Raw genomic sequence first — 27,946 nt, 5'->3', positions numbered from 1 at the left:
ACATGACAAGCGGAATATGAAAGTGAGGAGAGTGAGAGACACGGGGAGGCAGAGAAGATGTGTTATCGAACTTGCCAGAAGGGGAATCAACTCCCCTGTCCCTATCCATATGTTGCTACGGTGATGTTCCATGACATCCATCCTGACGCAGACACCTGCCAGCCGGAGGTTCTCGCACTGTTCCCTTGCACGTCCATCTGGACCACTACTACCATTGGCAGCTGGAAAAGCGGGACAGGAAGAGGGAGGTAAAAGTAAAAATATGAAAAGAAAATAAAGAATAGTCTGCTCTGGTGAGGTCTTTTTCTCTTCGAGGGTTCAACAACATTGTTTCGAGCTATCAGATGTTATGAAGCATGCAAGGTGTTCTTTTTGAAATGAGCTTTAATGGCGTATTCATTCATCCCAGCTCCAATAGAGTGTTTGGCTGTACTCTAAGCAGCAGCTCCCTGTCTGTTAAAGATAGATCAGCAGGCGAGACAAGGAGAGAAATAACGGAGGAAACAGAGGAGGAAGGAGAAAAGCCGTTTTGTCCCTGTCGCCCTATTAATTTGAGGAGAACTAGGAAATGCCAGCAGGATTAAATGTGTTGCTCCCACGGCTTTTTTTCCCCGCCACTCCCCTCCCCCCCTTACTTATTCTTTCTCTCTCCGAGTTCAAATTAAAGGATGGGGTGGAGGGTGGGGGGTGGATGTTGGGTGGGGCAAGGAGGAGGGTGGAAAAAGAGAAGAAAGGTGTTAATTGCTTGCCAATCGATAATTCTATAATTACTTTGTGACAAATGGCTGGCTTGCGGTGCTAGGGTAGGTTCAGAGGAGGGTGGGAGGAGGAGGGGGAGGAGGAGGAGGGTGGTCAGTGGGTGGGGATGTTAAAAGGGATTGGCCATGATCAGGAACGGAAATATTTGCTTTTCTGCCTACAAGCCTGGCTGCCCCGGGGATTTGTGACAGGGAATTTATGTCAGGTTTAAACGTGAAGCTGAGCCTCCCTGGGGGAGGGAGGCTGTGGAGGGGGTGCAGGGCGCGTACACACATGCACATAATGACACCACACAAAGTAGTTTTTGCCTCAGCATACTTTATCCATCAGGTTGGATGAGTTACAGAATCCCTTTATACCGCAGTACACGAGACAATAGCCACACAGAGTATGAAAGCATATTAAAGACAGGCTGGCAGATTATCATTTTTGCACCATTAAATTGTCAGACCGGTTCAAGAGAAGAGCGAGCTGTGAAAGGAAACCTGGAGCGAGTGGTTCTGAATTTGGCTTGAAGACTTTGAGTCCACTACCGCCTGTCACAGTTCACTATCTTCCAATCACAGTTTCATTATGCCAGCCGAGCGTGAAGTGATGGGAGTCTCTTCTAGCCGTAGGGGGAGCTTTAGGCAGACAGCAGGTGGGCTATCTGGAGGCCTGTACAGGTCAGGGCACCATGACACCTGGCGCCCCCTAGCTGCTACAGCTGGGCGGGGGAGGGTCATAGGGGCCAACGTGAGATTGATGGCCCACCTTCACTCATGTCAAATCACCTGTCAGCACGCCCCTGGCACTGAATCCATTTTGTTCCGAGCCACCATTAACCTTGGACCAGTTGGATTCATTCCCCCTCTCCATGGACCGGGCCCCCGCAACCTTTGTCTACTACAGCTGCCAAACTAGTTACTGGCCTCAACTTTTATCATGTTCACTGAGCTTCCATCAACATGGCCGACTTTTAAACAGTAAACAACGAGATAGTTGAGGCAGAGTTGTGCTTTCTCAACCAAGTCTTTGGGCACAGAAAAACAAGACGGACGGCTTTATGCAACGTAAATTTTGGCTTTATTGACCCAAAGCCTTAAAAAGTGACTCTGTTGCTGATGAAGTCAACCTCAAGGCCTCTTACACCTCAATCTATGGCTGTGCACACCTTTGGATAAATGCACTGTATGGTCATTGTTATGTCCTGTTGTGCAGCCTGATATCATGCAGAATTTGATATTGTGTATGTATGATCCATCTATATATGAAGCATGGTTATGAGCAGATGTTTGATCATTTCACAGGCCTATAAAAGGGCGATTGGGCTGCCAGTGGCCGCTGTAATATTGATTGATGGTGGGCAGGTGGGGGCCACAGTGCTGCCCTCAGACAGACTCTGTTTATTTATACAGTCTGCCGTCTGCCCACCTTACCCACCACAGGGCTACATTCACTAAATTTACAGTCGTCAGGAGGGGGGGAAAAATATGCTAATGATGCCGCGTAGCCCTGAGGAGAAACAAAAACATTTTCAATCCAAACTTTCCACACCCGTGTCAGTTATATCGGACCGGATCTCGTGCACGTTCGCCACCAACACGGCGCATACAGTATCTCGGCGCTCCACAGTACAAATCCATTATTTGCTACTCTGTCCCCTGGGGCATACATAAATTGGATCCAATAATGAGAGGCAGTAATGATTGTCTTTGCATATTTGGTCTTGATTTTCAATTATATATCGCTGATATTATTGTTCTGGATGCTGTGCGTTGTGGTATTAAATTGAACTTCTCTGTAAAAAATGGACTCTTATTGAGCATGCAAAGGAGGCAGCAGTTTCAGGCAAGGACCTTCCAACAGACTTATTCCAATAATGAATCTGTGTGACCACTGCATGAACGTTTGCATCATCTCAAAGGTGCTACTATAACGTCTGCGTCTAACCTTGATCAGATAATGAACGCACTGTAAAATCTTGTCACACAATGCCAATATAAGTCTAAGTGTATATTCCCTTGCTGTGACACACACGGAGACAGAACAAATGAGAGAGGGGAGATAGTCCTCTCCACACCATTAAGGATGCTGAATAGTGAAGTCCTTGTTCCATTCCAATTTTCTAAGCTTTGAAGGAGTCAGTGGTTGGATGCGGGCTGCCTCACAGAGCGTGTCTTCTGTTCCACTGAGCACACAGTAGCTTAGGGATCAGCCTGTGTCCCTGACAGGAATGTGTGCCACTGAGTGTTGGCCTGTCCACTGAACAGAGCTGCGAGCCTCAGATCAGTGGCATTGGCTGGCCCACGGGTTGTTCTTTATGGCTGTGTCGCTGAGTGGCTGGCTCTCCGCTGTGCACACGGCAGCCCTCCAGATGGATGCTGGGACAGCGGAGGCCACAGGGCTGAAAATCCCATCAAGCGGCAGTTCCAGGCCCTTGCACTGAGAAGATGAAGCGCACCGGCTCGCCAGGGGACACGGGCCAAACCCTTCTGCACCTCCATCACCCCCCAACCCCAATCCCTTCATGCCCCTCTTTTCCTTCCTCCCTTCATCCCTCTCTTCCTCTTTTTTCTTCCTTTTACAGGAGAAGACTGCGAGCCCAACCAGCCAGAATATGGAGTGTGGCCCTCGGGGTCTGTGGCCCTCGCTTGTTAAATAAAGGAGCTGACTGGTTGATTGATAGACCCTCAGCAGTCCCTGCACCTCACATGTTTCCCGGTTCGCTGCCTTATATACGAATCCTTTGTTGGCCAGGCCTGCGTTAGCGTTTGTTAAATGCAGTGTTTGATGGATGGCACCAATTTTCCTCCAAAACCCAGATGAGCCACCTAAGCACCTTTCCCCCTCCCCTGGTTTCTCCCCAGGTAAACCCCATGAGCACAAGGGGACAGGAGTGTTCTAAAACGGTATCAATCAAACAACCTTGTGCACGGCTGCAGCGGCAACGCAATGTTTCAATTATGCATCTGTTCCTCAGCGCCTGACATTTCGTTCAACCTCTCACCCCCACCAAGGCACAGAGGAAGTGCCCTGCCTGTTGTCCTCACCTAAGTCCTTAATTTTTTGTATGCATATCTGTCACTATTTGCCTTAGCTCTATACCACATCTACTATCTGCACGGACTCAAGATTCAACAGGGTTTTATTGTTATTGCCCAAAAAAACACTGCAACAAAAGGAGAGGAGGGCTACAACTATCAATGGCTCAAACTAATGGTTTTCACTATCAAATCATTTGCCAGTTATTTTCTTGATTAATCGATTTTTCATTAAGAAAACAGTGAAAAATCTCCATGATAATTACCTAAAGCTCAAGGTGTTGGTCATCAGTTTGCTTATTTTGTCAGAAAATAAGTCTAAAAAACAAAGTTGTTCAGTTTAGAAAAGAAAGAGAAAGCAGCAAATCACCACATTTAGTCAGTGAACATGAGAATCTTTAGCAATCTTTTGAAAAATTAAAGCTGCAATATATAAGAATTTACATCTGTATTGTGTTACAAAGATGTGTACTTACATTAGCATGCTAACCAGCTAGCCTGACCTATCCCGGTCTAAAGCTCCTATTGTGAACTTGTGTAATGTGAACATTTAAGTTCCCCCGAGTTCTCCGAGCTCCCAGTTTGGACTGCTAGCTGCACGGCTACCTGAGCTAAATAGCTAATGGCAGCTACAGTTAGCAGCAGTTGATAGCTGATATGCTGCCACCTATTTGTTTTGAGGATAATCTCAACAGGTTACATAGTGCACCTTTAACCATTTGTGAAAATATGTTTCTGTCAATCCACTGATAACTTAATCAAAGTTTTAGTATTGGTGGACAAAAACACAATAAGAAAACAAATATTTAATTGGACCCACGATGCCATCATGTCCAGTCATAAAGTTAACAAACAGTGCCACCAGCCAACACTGACTATCTCTGCCCCTGTAATGCCAGAGGCATGCTCTGAAACCCACAAAGGCTGCAGAGGAGTGTAAGCCTGATGCAGTGCAGCGAACCGACAGGTGAAAAAGATAAACAGATGCGAGACCGGTCTCTGGGGTGTTGGGTTCATTTGTTACCTAGCGAGGACAGACATATTCCTGTCAGACAAGCCGTGGCAGCACCAGATGCGAGGTCATTCTAGTTACGGAGTGAAAATCTTGGGTTAAGGACAAAGATTCTCGCTTCACACAAGAGACGGCCATGGGGTTTTATTTCCCCTGTGGTCCCCTACAATAAACGCTCATTCCACACTTAACTCCAAGAAGCCGGAAAGCTTTTTTAATAAAACTGAAGCTTATTCATCATTGTTTGTCTCTTGTTCATTTCGGTCTATAATTGTGATCAAACAGCAATTTCGATGATGGATTCAGTAGTTGTAATGTTCATCTAGAATTATTTTAGTGATTTATTTTTTATGTGGGTATAAAAGTGCAATATACTTTCCATTAATTAGCTTGTAGTGATTGTTAATTCAAGTCCAACTGAGCTTGGCTGCACAAATTACAACATACATTGATGTAATGGCACTGTAACCCACAGAAACATACACTACAATACAGCATACAAATACTTATATTTCACACTCATTTTTAAGCGTGCTCATTAAGTAAGCTGGTGCAAAAGATGTATTTATTTTAACATGTGCTTTCTGAGTCAGCAGTGTTTTTATGGTTTTTGTCCTGAGCACCACTTCTCTTTCTTTGTGTAATATATATATTTGCCTTACTGGGGAGGACAGACAGCAGACAGGCTCATAGAAGGAGGATATGGGACGGTACTTGAGACACACTGGCTCCTAACCAGAACAACTGGCGTCTCTCCTCTGCAGATGGACACACAGGTGGGCTCACAGGTGGGGAAGGAAGGGGGGGAGTGCTCTGCCAGTTTTGTGTCCTGCTTGGTGTGTGCGCGTGTGTGTGTGTTTGTCTGCATACAGTAACATCTGGACCATGGTCCACTGACATGTCAGAGAGTGGAATTATCAATGAAGCTACACTGCACCCTTCTGGACGTCTGCAGCACCACATTGCCAGAACAGCCACGGATTTAATGTCAGTGTTTAGATTGCAATATCTAAATTCTCTTTTATCTTTATTCTAACTGCTCTGTATTATAGTTTCATACCGTTACCTGCCATCAACAACAGGTAAATCTGCATTGTCTCCTTCATTTAAATCAACAAATTCATAAGATAGTGAAAAGGGTAAAGCATGCGCCTCCACACACTGAGCTAGGCACAAATATAATTACTACAGGCCCAACTGTTTTAACATAAAATGGTCCTTTTTTCTAATCTTCTCTTTTTCAACCCTTCCTATAGAAAGTTCCCCTTAAAGCTTCTGCATAAATGAAACGTCCAGTCCATGAAAATATGGGCAGAACCAAACAATATGATTGCAGAAAGCAAACTGACAAATAATATTGATCGCTGCAACACACAGACAGCTAATCAATGAATGTATGTCCTCCCCGCACAGGCTGCGAGTCTAGATCAATGTTGAAGAAAGATGAGGCATTGGCAAATAAAGCAAAGTAGTTCTGAAGCATATCCCGCTGCTGTGAAATGGAATAAATTCCCCAAACACGTGAAAGATCGACCATAGCTGCAAGAAGTGGTCCAGCCAGGCTGTTTGAACTCAAAAACAACAATCATACTTAATGCTGTAATTTTACTAAATACTGTTCTGCTGCTGTTTATCGTTTTCATTCTTGGTGTCTGGTTGTACATTTTTATATCACTTGCTCCCTGGCCTCACATCATGAACCACCAGATGATTTATTGATCTGAACACCGCCTCCAAATAACCTGCACAATTGTTTCATCACCTTGTCATTATTGCCCCATGATGAGGTGGCCGCCAAAAGTTGGAAAAGTCCCTCAAGGGTGTCTCTTTCAATAGTGAATTGATAGGCATATCAGTTTTCATGTGTTGCAGACTCATAAGAGGTTACAGGTTGTTATTGGCTCGCTGGTTGCACGGTCAGCTTACTGACCTGAATGTCACGTCCATGTGTCATTTCTTCTTCTATTTGATTTGTAGGTGTGTGTAAAAAAGTAGTCGGGCATATATTGACCACTCCGGGAGGATTTTAAATCAGTCATCTGGTATTGGTAGTCGTGGTAGCACAATGTAAAATGTCATCTTTTAAAAAAAAGATTCATGTGTACTCCATGCAAGTTAAGCACACAACAACAAACAGCAAAAGTCAAACTTGTATCTTTTAATACATTCACAAAAGATTACATCAATTATGCACTCTTGTGGAAATTAGTTCTGCCCTTAAGTAACATGCAAATGTTGCCAATGTTCCGTTACAATAACTCGAAGCAAATAACAGCACACAGTGGGTCAAAAGAGCCAAAAAGCAAAGAAACATTCAGTCCGAGACAAGGCGTCTCAATGTTGTCATAAACCAAGACTGGCTGGGACAGAAATAGCCTCAGAGGTTGGCCTGGCCCAGATGCTGAGTGAGAACTGCTATGAATAGGCAGTGATGTTACGATGAAACTATGTCAAAAGGCACAAACAAAACCCACTGAGGTCAACCCGTGAGCCACAAGTGAAAGTCAGCACAGGCCCACATAATGGCTGAAAGGCAGGCACCATTTAATTACCTCCAAATGAGAAAATTGCACCATAAGAATTTGCTGAACCATGTTACCAATATTATTCTTTATTGGTGTTCCTTTGTGAGAAGTTACTTAAAGGGTAACTCCACCAATTTAACACATTAAAGTTTGTTTACAGGTCTTGAGGCGTACCAGTGTGTATGTGATAATAGTAGCATAAAGTATTTTGTGTAATCTGAAAAATTGCCTCCAACGATGTCACAAAGTGGCCAAGTTGCCCTGTGGGTAATGTAGGTGCCAGGCTTTTGAAAAGGAAGAAGAATGTGTGGAATAACAAATACGATTTTTGTGGTTCTACATTATGGATTTTGATCATTTGTTTATAAACTGTCAGTAGTGAGTCAAACGGTGTTAGAGGAGTGCTATGCTAAACCAATGGACTGCTTTTCAAACCCTGGTGCCTATATAACACACAATGCAACTTTACCATTGACTGGAGGCAATTTATCAGATTACATGCAGCTTCCTCTGGAGCCACACAAATGTATACTACTTTACTGCTACTGCTGGTTTTTACTTTTACTACTTTTTCCCATATATGCATTAGTCCTCCCCAAGACCTGCAAACTTTAAAAAGGTGCATATGTGTAACAATTGGCCGATTGTCATATTCATACTCAAAACAAATAGGGTACAGGCAGTAGATCACTGGAGTAACTGCTAATTGCTGCTAACTCTAGCTGCTCTTAGCTAGTTAGCTTAGTAAGCCATGTAGCTACTGGCTCAGGCTGGGAGGGAAGTGTTCGTGTTTACACTGCTAGCACAGGAGCTATGGATCAGGACAGGACGGGGCTAGCTGCTTAGCATGCTAACTTCTGTAGTGATCTATGCGACACCACACATACACATCATAATGTCAAAACTGCTATTTATTCACATTCTGTTGATAATTGAGTTTCTCACTAAAATTCTAATGTATTGCCCCTTTAAGGAGAATAACTGGGGGAGTTACCCTTTAAAGGAATACATTTGTATTCTTAAAGGAAAACTTTTGTTATGTTGACCATGTCATTGCACATAAAGGTTAAATTACCCCATTAAGGGTGAAAATAACAATAATATTGCATAATGAATGTACAATATGCAACAGTGTAACAATAATGAATATAGCATAACAGCATATCACACAAAGTATGTCGCAGTAATTATTAACATATGGCACTGGGAGACATCACTGCAGTTTCAAAATATTCACATTAACAAAACACAAGGTGACAAAGAACCCTGTAGTCAATTCATTTGATCATTGACTGCTGCTAAATTCATTGCATCTATAGACTTCCACACTACAAACCAGGCAGGTATTAAGTAATAGTGTTTCAGAATTACAAACATCAGAAAATCTTCCAAAGAGACTTGTTATTTTAGATGTGGAAGTCAATGTATTATACATTATAGCGATAGCTGTTTAGCTGCATTCGGAGGTCAGCAAAGCACAATAAAGGCAATTACCAGACACTTAAAAAAAAAAACACTACAGCCAGAAAAAGCTGTTACCTGAGGAGGAGCATAAAATATTTAGTGCCTAATAAAAGGCATGTTCTACTGGGCTAAGAGTAGTTACATGACACTGTTACACAAATGAGAGCACATGCCGTTTGTAATGATTAAGCTTCAAGCATTCATCCCGTTAAGTGAAGCATAAAACCTGACTTCCTGAAAAGTATCTGGTAGCAGACAAGCAGAGGAGTCATTAGTGTCAAAGGAAAGTAGGATATCTCAGTCAAACTGAGATGTTTTTTCATCAATGAAGAAAGTGTTATGTGGCCTACTCCCTTCTTAATGACAAAAATGACACCCCTTCAGTTGTTCTCCCATAACACAATCTGTTTGGCTTTAATTTAAGTTAAAAGTGCAGTGACAATCAATGATTATAACAACTTTATGGCACACAATGGCAATTATGCCTTACTCAGTTCACAGTTTGCACATTCCCTTTATGACAAATGACAAAAAAGTAAGACTTACTTTTGAAAGATTGAGTAACACATCCTTCCTTATATAAATGAAAATCTGAATTCATATGCATTAAAAGCATATCCTCATTCACTTTTTTACATACTGGGGTTTTGCACAGCCTTACTTGGTAGCTTATGGTGGTGAATACTAGCTAATGTTAGCAAACTTTAAGTAATTGGTTAACTGACACTATTAAGTCAGTTTCTCGACTTTACGACTTTTCTCTACTTGTGCTACTGTCATATTATATTTTACCATTTTGTTAACTCATGATTATCACTTATGGCGAGAGTAGCTGCCAGTGAGCAACAGTTACATTGTAAAGAACACTTAAACCACGAACAACGCAAAAGCATTAATTAGTTTAAATGAAATAAAACATTCATGAGGTTTTGAGCATGTCACGTAGTGTTAAAACTTTGTTGCACAAATGCTTTTCCATTTTCATACAATGTCAACCATAAAAGCTAAATTTGCTAAGCTTGTCTTACAAGCAAATTGGATCATAGGCTAATCAAGTCTGTTTGGCTCAACATTCCTTTCTTGCTACACCCAAACAAAGTAAGCAATCTCATCCAGATCCACAGGATAGTCTGTGAGGTGTAGTGGCTCCTTGATATCAAATCTCTCCCCCTTGTAACTTTTCCAACGGCCGGCGGGGAGGTAGATGTCACGCTCTTGCTTTCCAGGCTCTAAAACTGGGGCTACCATGAGGTCATCCCCAATCAGGAACTGGGAGTCGATTTTATAGGCCGTCTCATCACCTGTGGCAATCCACCACAGGGGCCGTATGATTGGATCCCCGGTGTCCAGCACCTCACCAGCCAGCTCCAGGACCCGTGGCGCCACAATACTCTCATGGAGGGCTGTGTATTTCCGAGCAATTTCAACCACCTCGTTGTCGTATTCCCATGGCGGAATAGAAAACTGCATGGAGGGCATGAAGGCTGACAGCTCAAGCCAGCGGATATAGAGTTCTCGATTGGGTAATACACGATTCCCATCTGTGCGGTTCAGATAGGCATTCCCTCCGATCATGTCTGGTAGAATAAATTGATAGCCAAGAATGCTGATGGTGAGCACTGTGGGGATAAGAGACTTGAGACCCAACTCATATCCCCACACAGAGTCTCTGTCAATTGGTCTGAAGAAGCAGGATATGTTCTGGGACTGGTAGCCGCTGCGCAGCTCAGCTCTGTCATTATAAGGAATAGCCATTTCCGTGTAACGTCTTGTGAAGAAACTTGGGTCCCGAATGGGAGTTCTGGTACTAAATTTCCATGGTAAGTAGTTGGTCTCCCCTGCGTCAAATTTAAAAGATGACACCCCATACCTGGATCGCAGTGAACGTAGCTCATGAGAAAACCAATCACGGGCTTCTGGATTTGTAAAGTCCAAAATGCCGCCGATGCCATTCCACCAGCGCACCAAGGCTGGCAACTCGCCAGTTGGTTCCCGCACAAACAGCCCCCTCTCTACACAAGTATGGAAGTTTTTCGAGTCGTAGTTAACAAATGGGTGAATCCATAGTGACACCAGAACTCCATCTGATTTCAGCTTTTGGAACATGTCCGAGGCATTGGGGAACTTTGTCTGGTCAAACTCAAATTCTCCGTAGCGGCTGGTGTAGCGATCGTCTAGTTCCAGATGGCTACAGTTAAAGCTGTACTTGCGGATGTTGGCAGCGTACGCCAAGAGTTTCTCTTGGTCAATGTCAGTCTTATGTAGCGCCCACGTCGACCATATAGGATGGCGAAACATGACTTTGGCAGGCACTTTGTTTGGTTTGTTGAAGTATCTACGGACCATGTACTTGTGAATGGATGTAACATCCGAGCCCACGCATACTCTGTAGCTAAGTTCAGCACATGGTATCTCTCCTGGGTTTGGCTTGAAGGGACTGTCGTTGTATCGTGCCTGGAAGGACATGGTCTTCTCTGTGTCATTCCAGCCCAGGTGGAAGGGCACAGAATTGTTGATCTTGATTGCCGTAGCGTTGGATGAAAGCCAGTAACTCTCCAAAATTCCACCAAATTCATTGCGGTTTTTGTAGATGTCACTAGTAACAAAGGGTTTGGGAGCCTGTTGGCCAGAAATAGAAATAGGCCAGTGCTGAATTGCTGACACTGCACCACCATACCAGTGTGCAAACTTGTATGTCATGGCATGCTCAACAGGAATGTCAGGAACAAGCTCCTCCCAACGCACACGGTAGCATTGTACCGTGTCCTTGGGTCGTACTGTCTCGATGAAGAAGTTCAGTTTTCTGTCTGTGGTGCTTTCACAGCTCAGCATCTCCCCCTCTTTGGAGCATGAATCCAAATCCAGCGTACCTGACCTGCCAAGATTTGAATATATTAATATATTTTCAAGCAATCTCTCTCAACACACACCTCGAATTTGTATTGTATCAGTGAAATAACTGAAATTACATGTGTGTATTGACATTTTACTTTTCTAAAATATTTTTCATTACAGAACATCAAATTTCAAAGACCGTTGTAAATACCAACCTGAAATCCATTCTGAAAACAATAGACCCTCCCTGGTTGCGGATAATGTAGCCATCTTTATTCAGATCCAGCAACTGAGTCTTAAGCAGCTCAGCTTTGCGCAGGGAGGCTATGTAGTAACACCACGCAGTCACTGCCGCAATCACCAGCACCAGGCCAATCACTCCAGCGCCGACTAAGGGTCGAGTGTCCTTGCTGTGTTTCTGCTTGGGGATAACATCTGTGATTGTCCCTCCCGCTCCTCCCGGTACAACTTGGTACATGACTTGTGCTGTTCAGTGGGCAAATCTGAGAGTTGCTGTTCTACGGGTCATTGAAATGTTTTCCAGGGAAACCTGTGTCGTTATGTTAGTTTGTCTTACCTGTATTGAGAGAGAGATAATCAACATTAAAATGTCAGTGTTGAGGTCTTATATGCAATATTTGCTCTTCCTATATAAACATTGTTTTACGGAAAATTGTGTTAAAAATAAAATAATTGCTACAAAAAGAGCCTTTATATAGTACGTTCACCTAATATTGGTTACTAGTTCTGGTCAGCCAAGAAATATCAGCTTTAAAACCACCTAACTATCAGAGACATTCAAATAAACAGTCCCAGTCAGACCAACAGATGAGATGTCAACCTGCTTCTCAGTCTATCTTGTTTCCCTGTCAGTTCAAAGCCTCCATTACATTTCTAGAATTGTCTTACATGATCTGCATTGCTGCACAAAGTGATTTCACAGCACTTAGAGGTATTACGCTGTCAGGAAGTAAACTTTAAAGATGTGTCTGAGATTTAACAAAACAAATCTGCTGCCAATTACCCATAAGAGGATAAAGTGGATGTTCCCAGCAGTAATTCTAACATATGAGTTCGATTGAAAGAAAACTCATTAGTATGTAAGGAAGTAGAGAAGCAGAAAAAGGGGATTTTGGCCTTAAAGCTCTGCCAGTGCCGGGAAGGAGAGGAAAGAATAATAAACTTTGTGCTCCATCAAGCCGGTCTAACTAAACCTGGACGTAACCTGGTTCGTTCTCGCCAAAAATCAGACATTTTATCAATCCTGGCAACATATCCAACAAAAACAGAGAGACAGACGTTCATTTCTACTGCAGCAGGGATACAGCAAAAACTCTTATGGGTAATTAACTAGTTGATGTTCGTTATTGTGGCTTTAGCTCTTCAGAATAGATTAGATTAAAGTGCACAGCTGTACGAGGGGAGTTCAGTCTACTGCAGATTCCCTGTCTGCTGACTGGTCCTCACTGCAATTGACCCTCGTGGTCTGCCATGGCAGCCAGGGTCGATAATAAAACATGCTTGCTATTAATTAGCAATCTAATTGACTAATTCTGTGTTCAACCACCCTTTGTATAGATTTCCCCCAACAACAGGAGTGATAACATAAGCCCACCATTAATTAACAGAGAACTAACCGTTTGTTCCTTAGAGATCCTCTCAGGCTGCTGGACTTGGGGAAAAATTGACCCCGAAAGTCATGGGAAGACTAACTATATATTAGGCCTATTCTATAAAATGTATGTCTTTTCATATATAGAATTTTTTTTTTTTTAGAAAAGTGCATTGTCTGCTTTATTGTTAGTTTTTATGTCAAGTATTTGAGTGTTGTGCCTCGAAAGCCTAACCAAGGATTGCAAATTAGCCACAGCTAAAGCCCAATGTACACTGCATCGGTTGCATTTGAATTAGATGTAACAATGCCTACATGTATTTTCCCTGTCACATATACTCATAAATAAATACTTAATTTTCTCACTCAATCTTTTTGTCCATAGTACCTATCAACATTTGATTCCCGGCTAGGGAAAAAAGTTTGCATATTCTCGCCGTGCTTGTGTGGCTTCTGTTTTCCCCCCACTATCAACACATGTATGTTAGGTTAATTCCTAGCAGTCAGGGTCTAATTAGCTAAATCCTGTCAGGCATAGATCTTTAGATAGTCCCCGGGTTGAACAGAATGATGTGTTAAAAGCAGACAACATGTTCCACTGTGTTGTACTCAGTATGCACTTTATTAATGTTTAACATGGGGGCGGACCTGTTTCAGTTCATTCACCCATGACTAGCAAACTTTTGGTTCTTTTGGTTTCAGAGCCATCGTCCGGGCCATAGATTCCAACTCGCACAAACCTGAGGAAAACGATCAATTACTCAGGCAGACTAGGCAAACAAATACACAACCCATCTGCCCCTGCACTCTCTCTGCTACTGGGGAATGGAGAGGGGGGGTGGCAGGTTAACAAGGTCATTTTGGCATCCCACCTCACCCCCTCGTCAAATCGCCCACTGACTGTACTCAGTATTAATCCATTTATCATCGCAGCTCTAGAGCAATTATTCACATTTGGAACCAGAGGAAGAAATAATTGATACAAACGACAATCAATTATCAAATGAATAAAATAATCACTTAACTAACTGATGACTGACTTTTCATTCCAGCACTAAATAAATGTGTCTGTGTGCAAGTTTTTCACACATCTAGTGGCTTTTCTCTAACACAAACATGATTTTCTCACTGAAAGTGTGTGAGAAAGGCAGAAAAAGCTCAGACTGGTGCATTTCTCTGTTTTGGGTGTGATCACGGGGCTTCATATCTGCCACTTCAGCCTATTCCCTATCTGATCTGACAGGAGGGGAAAACAAACACAGGAGTGCTGATGCAGTCAAACAAGTCTGGGAAAGACTCACTACCTTAAAAAAAAAAAAAAAAAAAAAACTGGGAATTGAGTAACTCGATACTTGAATGTTAAAGTAGCTTCCTAGCAGAAGTTAGGCAGATATAAACAGTGGCGACCTTCACTGTGGACGTGTCTATTTTTGTTTGACTGATTACGAGCTGAGCTTTCTACGTGCGTTTTTTTTTTGTTTTTTTTTCCATTAAATGCAAACCTACAATGCATGCGAGGGGTGTTTTTTGAGCTAACAGCCTAATAGCACAGACGAGAAATGTCTTCTTAGCTAATGCACCCACAACTCCTACACACGTCTCATGCACAGAAAGACCCCGTCGTGGCGCGTCGTGGTGGGCTGTGCTCGAAAGTTAACGAAGGAAAAGTAACGGAACGAGTGCAACTAAAATGGCGTTTAAATATCTTTTGTATTAGTCCTGTTTTACTTCCAGCTGCTCGTTTATAAAGTAGTGTTTACCTACCGTCAGCAGCCCCCCTCTGCAGCTCCAGCCTCAACTTGTTTTGCACAGTTCACAGAAAAAGACCATCAAGGCATCTTGTTGCGTTTCCGTCTTGGCAACGCCCACGGTAGCATGGGAAATGTAGTCCTGTCGGTATGTTCTCACTCAGCACAAATTAGCCCACAGTTGTTGTTGTTGTTGTTGTTGTTGTTGTTGTTGTTTTTACATGATTTGAGCAAATCACACAGGTTGAAAACATTTTTTTAAAGGAGCAGGACAATAATTAAAAAGAAATTGCACGTTTAGAAAAAAATATATTTTGGTATTTCTACGCAATATTATGACTTTATTAGCACTGGTTGTTTATTGTGTCTAATGTATGGTAGGTGTCACTACTAAGCACTTATAATAATCACCATTTTTGTGATGTTGTAGATGGCAAAGCTGAGCAAGGAACAGGACACAGTTGCTACAGCGTGGTACTAAACTGTCACTACACAGGACAAGAAAAAGTAAATGACAGCCTATTCATCTTGTCAGAGCTTTGCAGGGATATCGTGGAACATGATACTGGTCTGAAATGAGGCATCCGAATGAAGCTGCATGAAATTAGCTCACTTGATTGTAGGAGAAGAGGTTGTCTTGGTGCCACTCATGCCATCTTCATTGGTAAAATGAGCTTATTCATTTATTAGTCATTAATCAAACCAGCAGTTTATCCAACAACCTGTGTACAACACTAAAATTATAATCCAGCTACTGTATTTCAAATTATTCTGTTGCAGTAATCATACACGATCATAGTTTCCATTCTGACTTTCATACAGTTTATTTCTAACAATTGGCCACAAAACCTTTTGTTTTACTGTAATAAAACGTTTTACAATATGAGTTAAAATATGTTACTGTTGTTGCTCAACAAGTCATTATTAGACCCACAAGTAAGATAAATGCCAGGTACTGACTATTAAGGAAAAATATATTTTTTAAACAAGATTAAAAATTTCAAACCACACCAGCAGATGTCAAACCACTGCAAAAACAACTGTAGATACTTCTTTTATCCAGCACTGTCTCTGTTATGCTAATTGTTTTTGTTGTAAATGTATTATTCACTGTAGAGAAAATCAATAATATCTGAACAAATAAAGATTTGGATACAACTGTTATTCTTTTATTTTCTATTTTTATTTATTTATCTTTTTAAGTTTTGAAGAGTGGGGTAATATGAGGATGAGGGAAACTGAAGGAGGAGTTTTTTCCCTAAATTACAGACAATGTCTCAGAGGAGTTTACAGGTCCTTTGAGACATTGCATATCCAGCCCACGCTCTCTAAGAAGACAAGAAAAAAAGAGGGAAGAAACCTTGGAAGAGGTAATTCAAAGAGGGATCCGTCTTCACGGATGGCTGGGAGGGCAGTACCCAGAAAGCAAAACTGGTGCTGCCCAGATCTGGCCCACACCAGATCTGAGTCACAAGCAGGCCATAGCATGGCCAGATGTCAGCCAAGAGCAAACAGAATAAACTGGAACTGCTGCTCTTGGCTGACATTTGGCCATGCTATGGCCTGCTTGTAACTCAGATCTGGCGAACAGGAGTGGACCGCCCAAGTGCCATCATTACACAGGGTATGTGGGCTGGATGAAGGTGTTTGCAACAATTTTGCTATCTGGATATCATCTGGACAACATGATAAGTCAATAAGTAATGTTTCATTTTTCTCAGTGCCATTTCTGTATTTAAAGCTTCAAACATGTAATAAAGAATATCACATGTTGTGGGGTATCATTTTAAAGGATAAGTTCACTCAAAAGTGATTATTCAGTCATTATCTACTCATCTCCATGACGATTAAAAATTAGGTATGTTTTTGATGTCCATATGATATTTTGGAGTTTCACAACTAAACAGAATTCCAGCGTGCTACAAAACAACTGAAGTGGATGGGGACTTGTTTTAAAGCATTAAAATAAAAAAAAATAAAAAGTGGCTCCATGCAGCTTGTCCAGTGTAATCAAAGCCTCCAGAAGCCAAGAGATCCCTAATTGTTCTGAAAAAAACGTTACTTACAACCTTGACGTCAGTCACTTGATGAGTTTGTGCACCCAGTTCAGACAGAGTGCATGCAATCGCTTTTATAGCATAGCAGCTACAGTGAAAATTTCAAATTTCAAAAGTAAATAATATGTTTTCAAATCAATTTGGGATATCTGGGCTTGCAGAGATTTGGATTACGCAGAATGAGCTGTATGGAGCCGATTTATTTTTGTTTGTTTGTTTTTTTCAGTTCTTCTTTTTCTTTGTCTATTTAACCATGACTTATAAAGTGCATACTGCCACCTACTGCACCGGAGTCTGTAGTATGGGAGATAAGACACTATACATCACATCATAGAACAAAATAAAATAAAATAGAATCCTCCCTTCATTCTATGGAGTATCCCCATCTCATTATTTTTATTTAGATAACAACTACATTTTTATTTTTTTGGGTGAACTGTTCCTTTAGTGTCATTGACTGACACGCGTTAGGCCCACAGCGCCTAATTCAATTTGATCACGACAAGCCCCCTTGTGGGGAGAAGATCTTTGCTGCTTATTCAGTACTGAATTGTAAGTGTCCATGCTGTATGTAGGGAGATAATGGTGGTGAGAGTGCAGCCAGCAGTCACATTATTCATTCTTGCACCTTGTCTCACTGGGTTAATTTGTAGAGAATTAAACAATAGTGAAGTTAATGATCCCTCATTTTGCTGGGGAGCCTCCAGAGCCCGTCAAAGACCTCTGTAGGTCCCCAATCCCCACACTGGAAGCCTGTGCTCTAATAGTCCTAACGAAGGCACTCAGACACAAACTCCGGGTGTATGATGTAGTGGCCAGCCTGGTAGGGCTTCACCACGTGGAAGCAGCTGTAGCACCCGCTGTTGAGAGATCATCAGAGCAAAAGTGGTCATTATTTATAGCACTAGGAAATCTTTCCATCAACACAATGTTTAAAATGAAATACGCACCTATAATCCAGGCTGCTATTGGAACTCGACCTCCAGAATTGTGTCCGTTGAAAGTGGCGTTGAGGGTTGCTGGTTTGGGGTCTTGTCCGAAGCTGAATGGCTGAATGTTGCCTGTCAAACACAATTTCCAGTTTCACTTTTTTCACACAGTAACGGGATTCAGATATCACCCAATAATGTTCATCAATTTATCGAGTTTTCAGGTTTAAAGGCTATGAGAGGAGGTCAGAGGTCGTTCTCTCACCTGAGTTGCTGTGCTGAGAATGGATAAATATTCCTCTGATAATCCACTCTAATGCAAAGAAAATCAATTAGAATCAATGAGTATTTAGTGTTATCTTTGTACCAAAGATTAAACTGATCAACTGCTACCTTGCTGGGTTCTTCAAAGCCGGGTGGAGCGTAAATCCAGGGCCCACAGGCGGCTCAGTCAGCTGTAGTTTCTGCATGCCGTCAGCAGAGGGCAGGGCCTGTGCCGTGGAGGGGTTGACAGGAGGCATGTGGTTTAGTTTGTCCGTGTCCACTGTATTCAGGTGGTTGTCAGGATAAGTCATGACTGGACTGTGGAATGACAAATGTCTGACAGGGGGGAAGAGAGGGCGGCCAGCGTCCACAGGGGTTGAGGGGGGTGGTAGTGTGCGGTGCGACCTGAAGTTGGGCTGGAGACTCCGGGGGAACAGAAAGTCCTGCAGAGGTGTGGGAAAGACAGGCATGTACAGTGTAGGCAGTGATGTAAAGTAACTAAGTACATTTAATCAAATACTGTACTTAAGTGTTATTTTGAAGTACATGTTCTTTACTTGAGTACAGAACTTGAGTAAATGCACTTAGCTACATTCCATCACTGTACTTAAGTACATTCAATATCAGATACTGTAACACTTTTACAAGTACTTATGGGTGATTTCCACTTTTACCAAAATAATATTTTGACACAATATGTTTACTTCTACTCAAGTATGACTTTTGGGTACTTTTTACAACACTGCGTACAGTTAGAAATACAAGAAGAAGAAGATATGGGGAAGAAACTGGATAGCAGTGTCACAGATAACCTCTCCTCCTCATTATCTGATGGACCATCTTTACATGTACTGTGTACAGAGACATTTGAATTGGTCTAATATGGTAATTTTTATTTATAATTTTTTTTCTTTTTTTTCATTATTCTCATTTAATGAATCATTTGGATTTCTCCTGCGTGGCTTTCTTATCTGTAATCATTAAAACACACTGAACACTGTGAACAAAATGAGACCTTAATGTGCAGTCGTTAAGTTGTTCTTTTCTTTACAGTAGAGTGACTGTACTCTCCTCCTAGCTCTGTTTACTGCGTGTCAGGATAAATAAATAGGCATGAAGGAGGTACTGAATAATAGATGGGATACAGCTTTCAATGAGCGCAGGGAAATGTAAACAACCAGTCGCCAATTAGTGTAAGACACCTTACTCTGGCTGTATAAAGAGCAATAAAGAGAGTGCCAATAATAAGTGACCCGTTTAGTCTTGCTTGACCTTAATTGCACCACCAGAAATGCAATGCTATGTTACATTAGTTTGGAGACATTATCTGCTAAATTATATCACATATCAACATTTTTTTTTAACAATCATAGATAAATACATCGTCCTTGGTTGTGCCTCTTACCGGCCGGGGCTGGGGGTTGTTCCTGCGGTTGGCAGAGGTGGGTCGAAGTGGTTCTCGTTTGGTCCTGCCGGGGGATGCAAACTGCTCTTTGTACGCAGTGATGTAGAGCTGGGGAGCCATCTTCACTGACTGTCTTACTTATTTTCCACTGCTCTCCTCCTGTCCGTCTGAAAGTCATGAACATCCTTCTCCTCCCATGTCACCTGCTGGCTCCTCCCTTCCCCTCACACGTGTATATGTTTAACTTCCACTTTTGTCAGCACAAATGCCAAATATGTGTTTTTTTCTGCTTGAATTTGTTGCTATGTTGCCACCTACGTCGCTTGTATATATCACTCTCACATTGTTTAGTGCATCACAACATAGTATTTATATTATGCATGCATCAGTTAATATGAATCCTGCGTGGATCCTACTTCGTAGGTAAAAAGATGGTAAAAATGTTGTAAAAACGTGTAGCTATTGTGATGAATCTGCTATGTTGGAGGCAGAGACAGGTGAAGAGCATCCTTGCTGAACCAGAACAACTCTTTGTTGCTACCTGAGCACTCAGCCACTAATCCTCCTAAGCCCCAGGCCCCCTGCAGAGACACACATACCTGGGGTCACTGTCCATGACCTACTTCCCCTCACAGGGGCTCTCGCAAACCATTCAGCACTGATCTCAAAACACTAACGCTCAGCTCCCAGCTGTTTAGCCGCCTTGCAGTTAAAACAGAATCAGTCTTATCAGATCCGCAGAACTGGAGCAAACCAGAAGAGAGATTTCTAAGAATCTCCCACCACCACCACCACCACCCAGGGTCACCTCCACTCACTGTCAGCATGCCACACGAGCATCAATAATTCACCAAGCGCTGTAGGGTGCCTTTGTGTCTCCACTGCTCCCTCTGAGTTATCTGTGACAGGAACTGGCTGTTCATCTCGCTGCAGTGGCTGGGCCTTGTTTGACAGCCATGTTAAGCCCAGTCAAATCCATGTCAACAGATGCAGAGCAGAGGACACGGGGAATCATAGCAACGATGTGGCAGGAACGTCCTTCACGGCTGCTCAAATCAAATCCTATCTCTAGCTCGTGGTCCCTTCTGCAGCACACTTTGATGCGAGGAAAATCCCGAACGTCTCTTTTTATTTGTTTCATTTACAGTACAGTGGATTTATGAATAATGAAAGGTACAAAAATCTTTTAAACAATATACATTTCACAGCAAATACACACTGTATAAGACGTGCACATGAGCAGTCTGGGCAGATTCTTGTTGCACCGCTTTCATGTTCTGCGCAGGCTGTGTAGCAGAAGTCCATCATGTGCAGTGCAGACTTCAAAGCCCTTGTCATCATACACTCGGTGTGCACAGTCTTATTTACTGGTGCTTGGATTTCACTGCTGCTTTGAGCTTTGTGTAGAGATAGCCGAAATTCTGGAAGACAGAGCAAACAGATACTGTAAGAAAACAAACCCGATACATCAACCTGCCAGCGCTTTGAAAGTATTCGACAGCATCCAAGGTAATGCAATACAATATGAATGGAGTATAAAAGGAGCATTAACAAACCTGAATGGCATAGTAAACAATCCCCAGATAACCAGCGATGCAGCCGCCAAGGAACAGATCAAAGGCTGCAGGCTTCACTCTGGAATAAAAAGTGTCATTGTCCAAGTGTCTATTGAAATTTACCACATGCACAAACTGCATAAGAACACAGATATTTACCTGTACATCACTATGGGTTGGTTCATTTGATCAAAAAAGGTAATATCAGGGTCCCTGTATGAAGAAATATAGATGATTAATTGTTGTATTTCTTTCCTACAAGACAACTGAGGACATAGGAGAGGCTTCTATCACGATGTGTTACCTCTTGTCCTGTCGGAAAGCATGTCTGTGAACCTGCTGCAGGTAACGTTTGAACTCGTGCTCCAGCGAGTTGACCAGCAGGATGTGACTGGGCTCCTTATCCAGCAGCTGGGTGGCCCGAGGGACTGACGTGAGGAAGGACATCAGACTGGACATGCGGCCGTCATGAAAGTCCTGCATCAGGGTTAAGACGTGGATTTAAGAAAGGAGAATGCAGGAAACGTTTCATGTGCCAAAACTAAAATAAAAATGTAATTGTATCAACATTTTAAACCCCAAATACACTCAAACAAATGATTTTATCAAATGCTCCCAGTATTCAAATGAATCAAATTAACAAGCTAAGGTTATTACTAAGACCCAGGCCTCCAGACACAAACACATTCTGCAATTCCTGTAAAGTAACACCAGAGGTCAGCATTTATCTTTGCATATTGATCAAAATAACTGGAAACTTACCATCTGGCCCTTAAAGACCTGCACATCCTTTGGCGTGCCCTTGTAGAAGGTTAAAAAAGATGAGACACACGTTAAAATGCCGATGAAAAAATAAATAAATAAATGATGAGAACCACAGTTTCAGTATTGGGACACATGCACTCTGTTTCCATGCATTTCGCTACCTTGTCAGAGAGATTGTACATGTAACGTGCCAGTGCTTCGGCTATGATGACGCCATTGCGCTTTAGTTTCCTGAAGTCCACTTGTGACCTGTGAGAAGATACAAAGACAGGATGGTAAATTGACTGTATTTATACAGAGCTTCTGTAGTCTTACCAACCACTCAAAGCACAGGTTAGCAATCACACACATTCATACACTGGTGACAGAGGCTACCATCAGGAGCAATAACCATTCATACACACACTCACACACCAGTGGAAGAGCCACCAGGATTTGGGGTGTGGACATGTCAACTGCAGAGGCGAGGGATCGAACCACCAACCCTCCTATTGGTAAACAACTGCTCTACCTGCTGAGTCACAGCAGCTCTGTTTCACTTGATTGTGTAATTCCTAACAAAATTACAATGTGATTGCTTCAGTGTGATGGCTGAAGCTTGTGCACTTGTTCTGGGGATCAAACTGGCAACCTTGTGAATGGTAGTCAACCTGCTCAACCACTCAGTTCACTGCCACCACTACCATCTCATATCATCGCATTGTTAACAAAGCCTTTGAGGACATAGTCATGTAGTCGATCACACAATAAATGTAGTATAGTACAATTTATTTCAATGAATGTTTCTGTGCAATTTTAAGTAGCTTTTTTTGTGGTTATTTTGTAAATTAGGACCCCAGGAAGACTAGTGATCACTTTGTGGAAGCTAATGTGGATCTAATAAAGAATAAAGAATGAACAGAATTGAGAGCCTACATGGTGTCCAGCATGGAGCCACGGAGCTCAGATTTGGGGTCTTCCAGGTGAGACAGAGTGAAACTGGGTATCCTGCGCAGGCTGTAGCGCTCATGCTCCCAGGCTACTGTGGACTCCACAAGATTGATCTTCTTATGGACCAGTCCCACCCTCACCCAGGGAAATCTGGAGGTAACCACCTGGAGGAGGAATCACAAATTTAAATTCATAAGGACTGACATAAATCTACTCCATATTTTGCAACTGGCAGTAGAGCTTGTTACCTCCTCCAGCTGCTGAATGAAAGCATGTATGGGAGTGTCAGGTTTAGGAGGGCGGGACACGTGCATGTACAGCTCATCACTGTTGGCCAGTGTGTCCAAACACAGAACAAATGCCACATTGTCGTGGAGAAGGCTGGACTCTGGAGAGGAAAAGTTTGGATGAAATGCATCAAACTGGGCTGCTCATATACAGATATGTTAGCACTGCAGCATTACTTAACATGTTTGGCACAGGATAGGCCCCAAATCCCAAACGCTTGAAGAAAAACTCACCAGCATGGTCCAGATTCTCTTCAATCCATCTCTTTGTGCCAAGGAAATTGTATTTTCCTCCTCCGGTTAAGGAGAACATTAAATTATATCTAAAAGACCAAAAGGAAATCTCACATCAAATATTTTATTCATGATAAACCCAATTCTATAATATAATTTGTACAAAAAAAATTGAGTCAGTCTGAAGATAACGAGATAAGCAGGCATTTGTTTATCTAACAGTATCCTCCTAAACAGATGGTGATTGTCTACAGATGTCTTGATCATGGGACTAGGTTAGGATTGTTATTTTCTGACTATTATTTTCTTCACTCATAATAAAATTGCATGTTGTCATAGTTACTTACATTTCAGCATTACTGGCTGCTTTGGATACATGACCAAATAGCATCCGTTTGGTTATGTTAAAAAGTCCCTCTATGTGGGAATTATAACTCACGGTGGTCTGGTGCTTGGGCTGCTAAAAAGCTTCTGGAAGAGACGTGCCAGCTCCAGCAGGATGGTGACCCCACTGCCATTAGAGTCTGCCCCATACGATAACCACTGTGACACACACACACACACACACACACACACACACAAAAAACATGCATGAATATAGTATTATAGTGCAAGCAGGGCCGGATCAAATGGATAGAATTCACTGGGCAGACTGTATTTTTGCCCCCCCCCACACACACATTTTGATATCTAGTAAATAAGCAAAAAAATATAATTATTATTTAGTCTATTATTTAAAAATGTGGTTTGGCTGATACTAGCATATCACTTACTATTGTTGTATTCATATGTCATTGATTAGTAACCGTTCTCTAAGAAAAGTAAAGCCCTACATTATATATATTTAGTTTATATGCATGTTACATTTTAATGTCTTTACTTATTCAGGTTTTAAATATAAATACAATTAAATAAATGATAAATAAGGTAAAACAACGCTGACTTTTTCATGCACCTTAACGCTTTTATGTTTTAAAAAATGAATAAATATATAAACATTGAAATAAAGTTTTAAGTCAGGGATTTTTTGTTTTGTTTTAGAATTTCATGTCTATAAAATATGTGAAACATTATTTAATGTAGGTAGTTGATGTTCCTTGCCCCTCTCTCTGGGCCCCCTAGTGGCAAAGAGGCCCTAGAAATGTACCCAGAATGCCTGTGCCAAGATCCAGGCCTCAGTGCCAGAGTGCAGAGGCTGTAATTTTTGTCTCCGCGTGGTGGAGCTTTGGAACCTGTGGCTAACACATGTTTCATGAAGCGTTTCATCAGTTTTATGTAGCTCACCGGTGCCAGCCCATAGGAATCATAGTGGGCAGTGATGACAATAGTGGGCACATCCTCTCCTGCACCAGGGAGCACTCCCTGAAATAAACATCAGCGGTTATATAGTGCAGGACTGAGGAGCCAAAGTAATCAGGTTTGTCTGAAATACAAAATCTCACCTCCAGTGCGACTATGGTGTTGTCAGTGATGGCTTTAATAGGGACATTGTTGCTCACTAGGATCTGAAAGGCCGTAGCTGTGACCATGCTTCGAAGGACTGCCAACAGTGAAAGCGTACAAAGTAAACATGCTGTTGTTTTTAATGTAAATGTAGATCCATGTTTCATCTTGTTCCTCTCACCTCTGATGAATATAGATGAGGTCCTGGTGGCTGCAGCTTGCTTAACCTCCTCATACATGTAAAGCAGCTGCTCATCCTCAGGCGCCACGTACACCGGCATGAGAGTCTCCTTCAGCAAGGCTTCGCTCTCACCCACCATGAAGGACTGAGAGGGAAAAAGAGATATCATGTCACAAGGCACAAATCATTAATATTCTTTTTCTCATAACACAAGCTGTTACATAATACTCTGGAGCACTTGGATAAGATTATATTCAGAAACTCTTAATAGTGTCTGATGTCATTTTTTCCTTGTTGCCTTGCAGCAGGTCCTGGAGCACAATGTCTGATGACTTGTTACCTGTAAGGTGTCATGGGGGACACTAGTGATATTTTTGGGCAGCAGGATCAGAACAGCAGCAGCGTTTTGCCTCTGGGCCTCGAGGTATTTCTCAGTGGTGAAGTCCAGCACCTTCATGATGACACAGCGGCGGGTCAGCACCGGCTCATCAGCTGAGCGCGCCTCGGCCACCACAATGGCTCCACGGCAACCTGAGCAGACACAAAAATACACTCAAACTTCATGATGAAACTTTTCAACACTAGATTGAAATAACGTCATTTTTGCTCCACTACTCTTATCTGACTGCTAGATTAGAAATATTAGAATTTTTTTTTTTTTTAAATCAAGATTTAACATATAGCATAGATGTTACATGTAAGTGCATCAGTAATTATCCAACCCTACCATAGGCGTATGTACAATATTTTGCACTCTGAATGAATCAAATACAAAGTGTAATATGTGTTACAGTTGTGATACAGTATGGTAATTTTAACCTTTTATTTGTGTCTTCTTGAATCACTAATTACCAAATGTAGCAGTACTAAAAACCTCTCACAATCCTTTGCTAGAATCAGCTCTTCATGTTGATGGATCTGTCCCTGAAGACAGGGCTGACATCTACAGTTTTAGAAGATTTACACCTCAAAAGCACTCAATTATATGTGAGATGAGCAGGGATCCTTAGTGAAAGTACCAATACAACAGGGTAAATAGAACCAATGAGAAGTCTTGTATTCAGAGTCCTACTTATGTAAAAGTATAGAAGCATTATCAGCTAAATTAAATTTAAGTTTTGAAAGTAAAAGTGCTCGGTCAGCAGAAAAAGGGACTTCGGCTGATATCTATGACATTAAAAAATTGCAATTAAAGTTATGCGCCACAAATTTATATTAATTTTTCAGACCTTCCTCTGACCTTTGCTTTTTGGGAAATATTGGATAATTTTATCTATTTGGGCCTTACACAGTTATTTAAAGGAACCAGAGAAGTTAGAGGGAAAATCTCTCTTTAACACCCCAACTATACACGGCTTTGGAACGAGGGGTCACAAGCCAAAAAGGTTCGGATACTAGTTTGATCTTTAATAATACATTATGATTTATAAGATTATTGTTTGTTGTTGGGTGTAAAATGTGGATCTATAGTCTATAAGTGGTAACTATAAGCTGTCAGATAAACATAGTTGAGTAAAAAGTACCATTATATTCAAGTAAACTACCACAAAACTGTACCCAAGTACAGAGCTTGAGTACTGGTATTTACTTCCCACCACTAGAGGTGAGGATTAGCTCTCTTAACCAGCCCAGTTTACATTTCTGCAAACCACAGATACATTCAAATTTTTATGTGTCATAGGCGACGTACCGTTTTTGACATTTCCACAAAAATATCTCAGATCACAGTCACATTACATGTCTTACATAACAAGACTTTCATGTCGGGAGTTAAAGGGGGCAGTAAAGCCAGTGACCACAGTTCGAGTCTGTGTTTCAACATTTGTAAGTTTGAAACCACTGGATATAAATTCCAGCTGTGTTTGTGTTGACAAAACACCTCTTTAAGCGATATCATGATGTTTTCCTCACCCTAACCAAGTGGGTTTTGTGCCTAAACCTAACCAGACGAGCATTGTTATAACATAAGAAACGTAAAGTTGCAACATAAAGAAATATAGATTCTATCTTATCTGCAGAAACATACTTTGCCAATATTTATTCTGGCAACTGGGTTGCTCTGAACTTACCATGCTTCTGTTGTACCAAGTTGTACTGCTGCATCCTGTAGGCAGTGAACTCATAGGAGGACACAGCAGGAAGAGCAGAGCCGTGCAGACTCTGGACGCAGAGCAGCAGCAGAACGGCGGCTACACTCACGTCTCTCGGCGACATGATGTCACGTCCTGCCTCGCTTTTGCTATAGTTTCACTCTACAAAGGAAGACTGATGTTACAATCACTTCGTACAAGGCCAGGCAGTCTACTAGTATCATACTGGGCATGGAAGTTTTCCTCACCTCTCTCCTAGGAGTCTTGTCTCATGAGCTCTTCTTACTACGTCTTCCTCAACTTCACTGCTACTCCTTGCAGCGTGGACACAAACTAAGGCTTCTTCTGTAGGTAAGCCACCATTCACCATCTGCTCCCAAGGGATCAACTCAAGGCTAATCACAAATACCCAACCCCCCACCCCTCACACTCACTACTCCTCTATCTATCATCTATCCATCTATCCCTCTATCTAGCCATCCCTCCTCCTCCCCATCCTCTCTTTCCTGGCTGCAGTGTTACACTCATTTACTCCAGTAGGTAATCACACATCTCCAGCAGAGACTGTGTGGGAGGCAGGCAAACTGTTTCATACAGCAGCTATTTGCTTCGTCTCCTGCAGAGACGACAGTTTGGAGAGACTGAGGCTTTACAGAGCCTTCATGCCTCTAATCATTGTGTCTGAAACATGTAAGGTACTGTTTTAAAGAAATGTCTGTAAAAGGTATTATTAAAGGTGCAATACGTAAGAATTGCATTCATATTCTCAACAACTAGGAGCAGCACATCACCAGAGTGACTGCTAACTGCTGCTAACTGTACTCTGT

At 42.0% G+C, this 27,946-nt stretch overlaps 2 protein-coding genes across 2 annotated transcripts; both read right to left on the bottom strand.

The window, feature by feature from the left end:
* Positions 1–6,932: 6,932 nt before the first annotated feature.
* On the bottom strand, positions 6,933–15,075 carry myorg (myogenesis regulating glycosidase). The gene is made up of 3 exons (XM_084349994.1): positions 14,995–15,075; positions 11,834–12,195; positions 6,933–11,658 (listed from the first exon to the last, which is right to left on the bottom strand). Exons 2-3 carry the CDS (start codon positions 12,094–12,096, stop codon positions 9,867–9,869), a joined length of 2,055 nt encoding a protein of 684 aa, XP_084206120.1. The 5' UTR covers positions 12,097–12,195; positions 14,995–15,075; the 3' UTR covers positions 6,933–9,866.
* Positions 15,076–20,887: 5,812 nt separating this feature from the next.
* Positions 20,888–27,452, bottom strand: LOC311254664 (BOS complex subunit ncln). The gene is made up of 16 exons (XM_084348541.1): positions 27,368–27,452; positions 27,099–27,281; positions 25,370–25,560; positions 25,030–25,174; positions 24,848–24,945; positions 24,690–24,767; positions 23,845–23,948; positions 23,406–23,494; positions 23,133–23,272; positions 22,870–23,048; positions 22,116–22,203; positions 21,952–21,990; positions 21,494–21,666; positions 21,349–21,402; positions 21,190–21,268; positions 20,888–21,054 (listed from the first exon to the last, which is right to left on the bottom strand). Exons 2-16 carry the CDS (start codon positions 27,241–27,243, stop codon positions 20,998–21,000), a joined length of 1,659 nt encoding a protein of 552 aa, XP_084204667.1. The 5' UTR covers positions 27,244–27,281; positions 27,368–27,452; the 3' UTR covers positions 20,888–20,997.
* Between the last annotated feature and the right edge of the window lie 494 nt (positions 27,453–27,946).

The sequence above is a fragment of the Pagrus pagrus genome (assembly GCF_965226575.1).
Source record: "Pagrus pagrus genome assembly, chromosome: 3".
Classification (NCBI taxonomy): Eukaryota; Metazoa; Chordata; class Actinopteri; order Spariformes; family Sparidae; genus Pagrus; species Pagrus pagrus.
This window is presented reverse-complemented; position numbering and strand designations above follow the sequence as displayed.

Excerpts from the sequence above, each read along its gene's own strand:
- myorg (XM_084349994.1), bottom strand. The coding sequence starts at position 12,096 with ATGTACCAAGTTGTACCGGGAGGAGCGGGAGGGACAATCACAGATGTT. Across the intron at positions 11,659-11,833 it reads GTTTTCAGAATGGATTTCAG|GTCAGGTACGCTGGATTTGG; the intron begins GTTGGTATTTAC and ends AAATCTTGGCAG.
- LOC311254664 (XM_084348541.1), bottom strand. The coding sequence starts at position 27,243 with ATGTCGCCGAGAGACGTGAGTGTAGCCGCCGTTCTGCTGCTGCTCTGC. Across the intron at positions 25,561-27,098 it reads CTTGGTACAACAGAAGCATG|GTTGCCGTGGAGCCATTGTG; the intron begins GTAAGTTCAGAG and ends GTGTCTGCTCAG. Across the intron at positions 21,055-21,189 it reads TTGTTTACTATGCCATTCAG|AATTTCGGCTATCTCTACAC; the intron begins GTTTGTTAATGC and ends TCTGTCTTCCAG.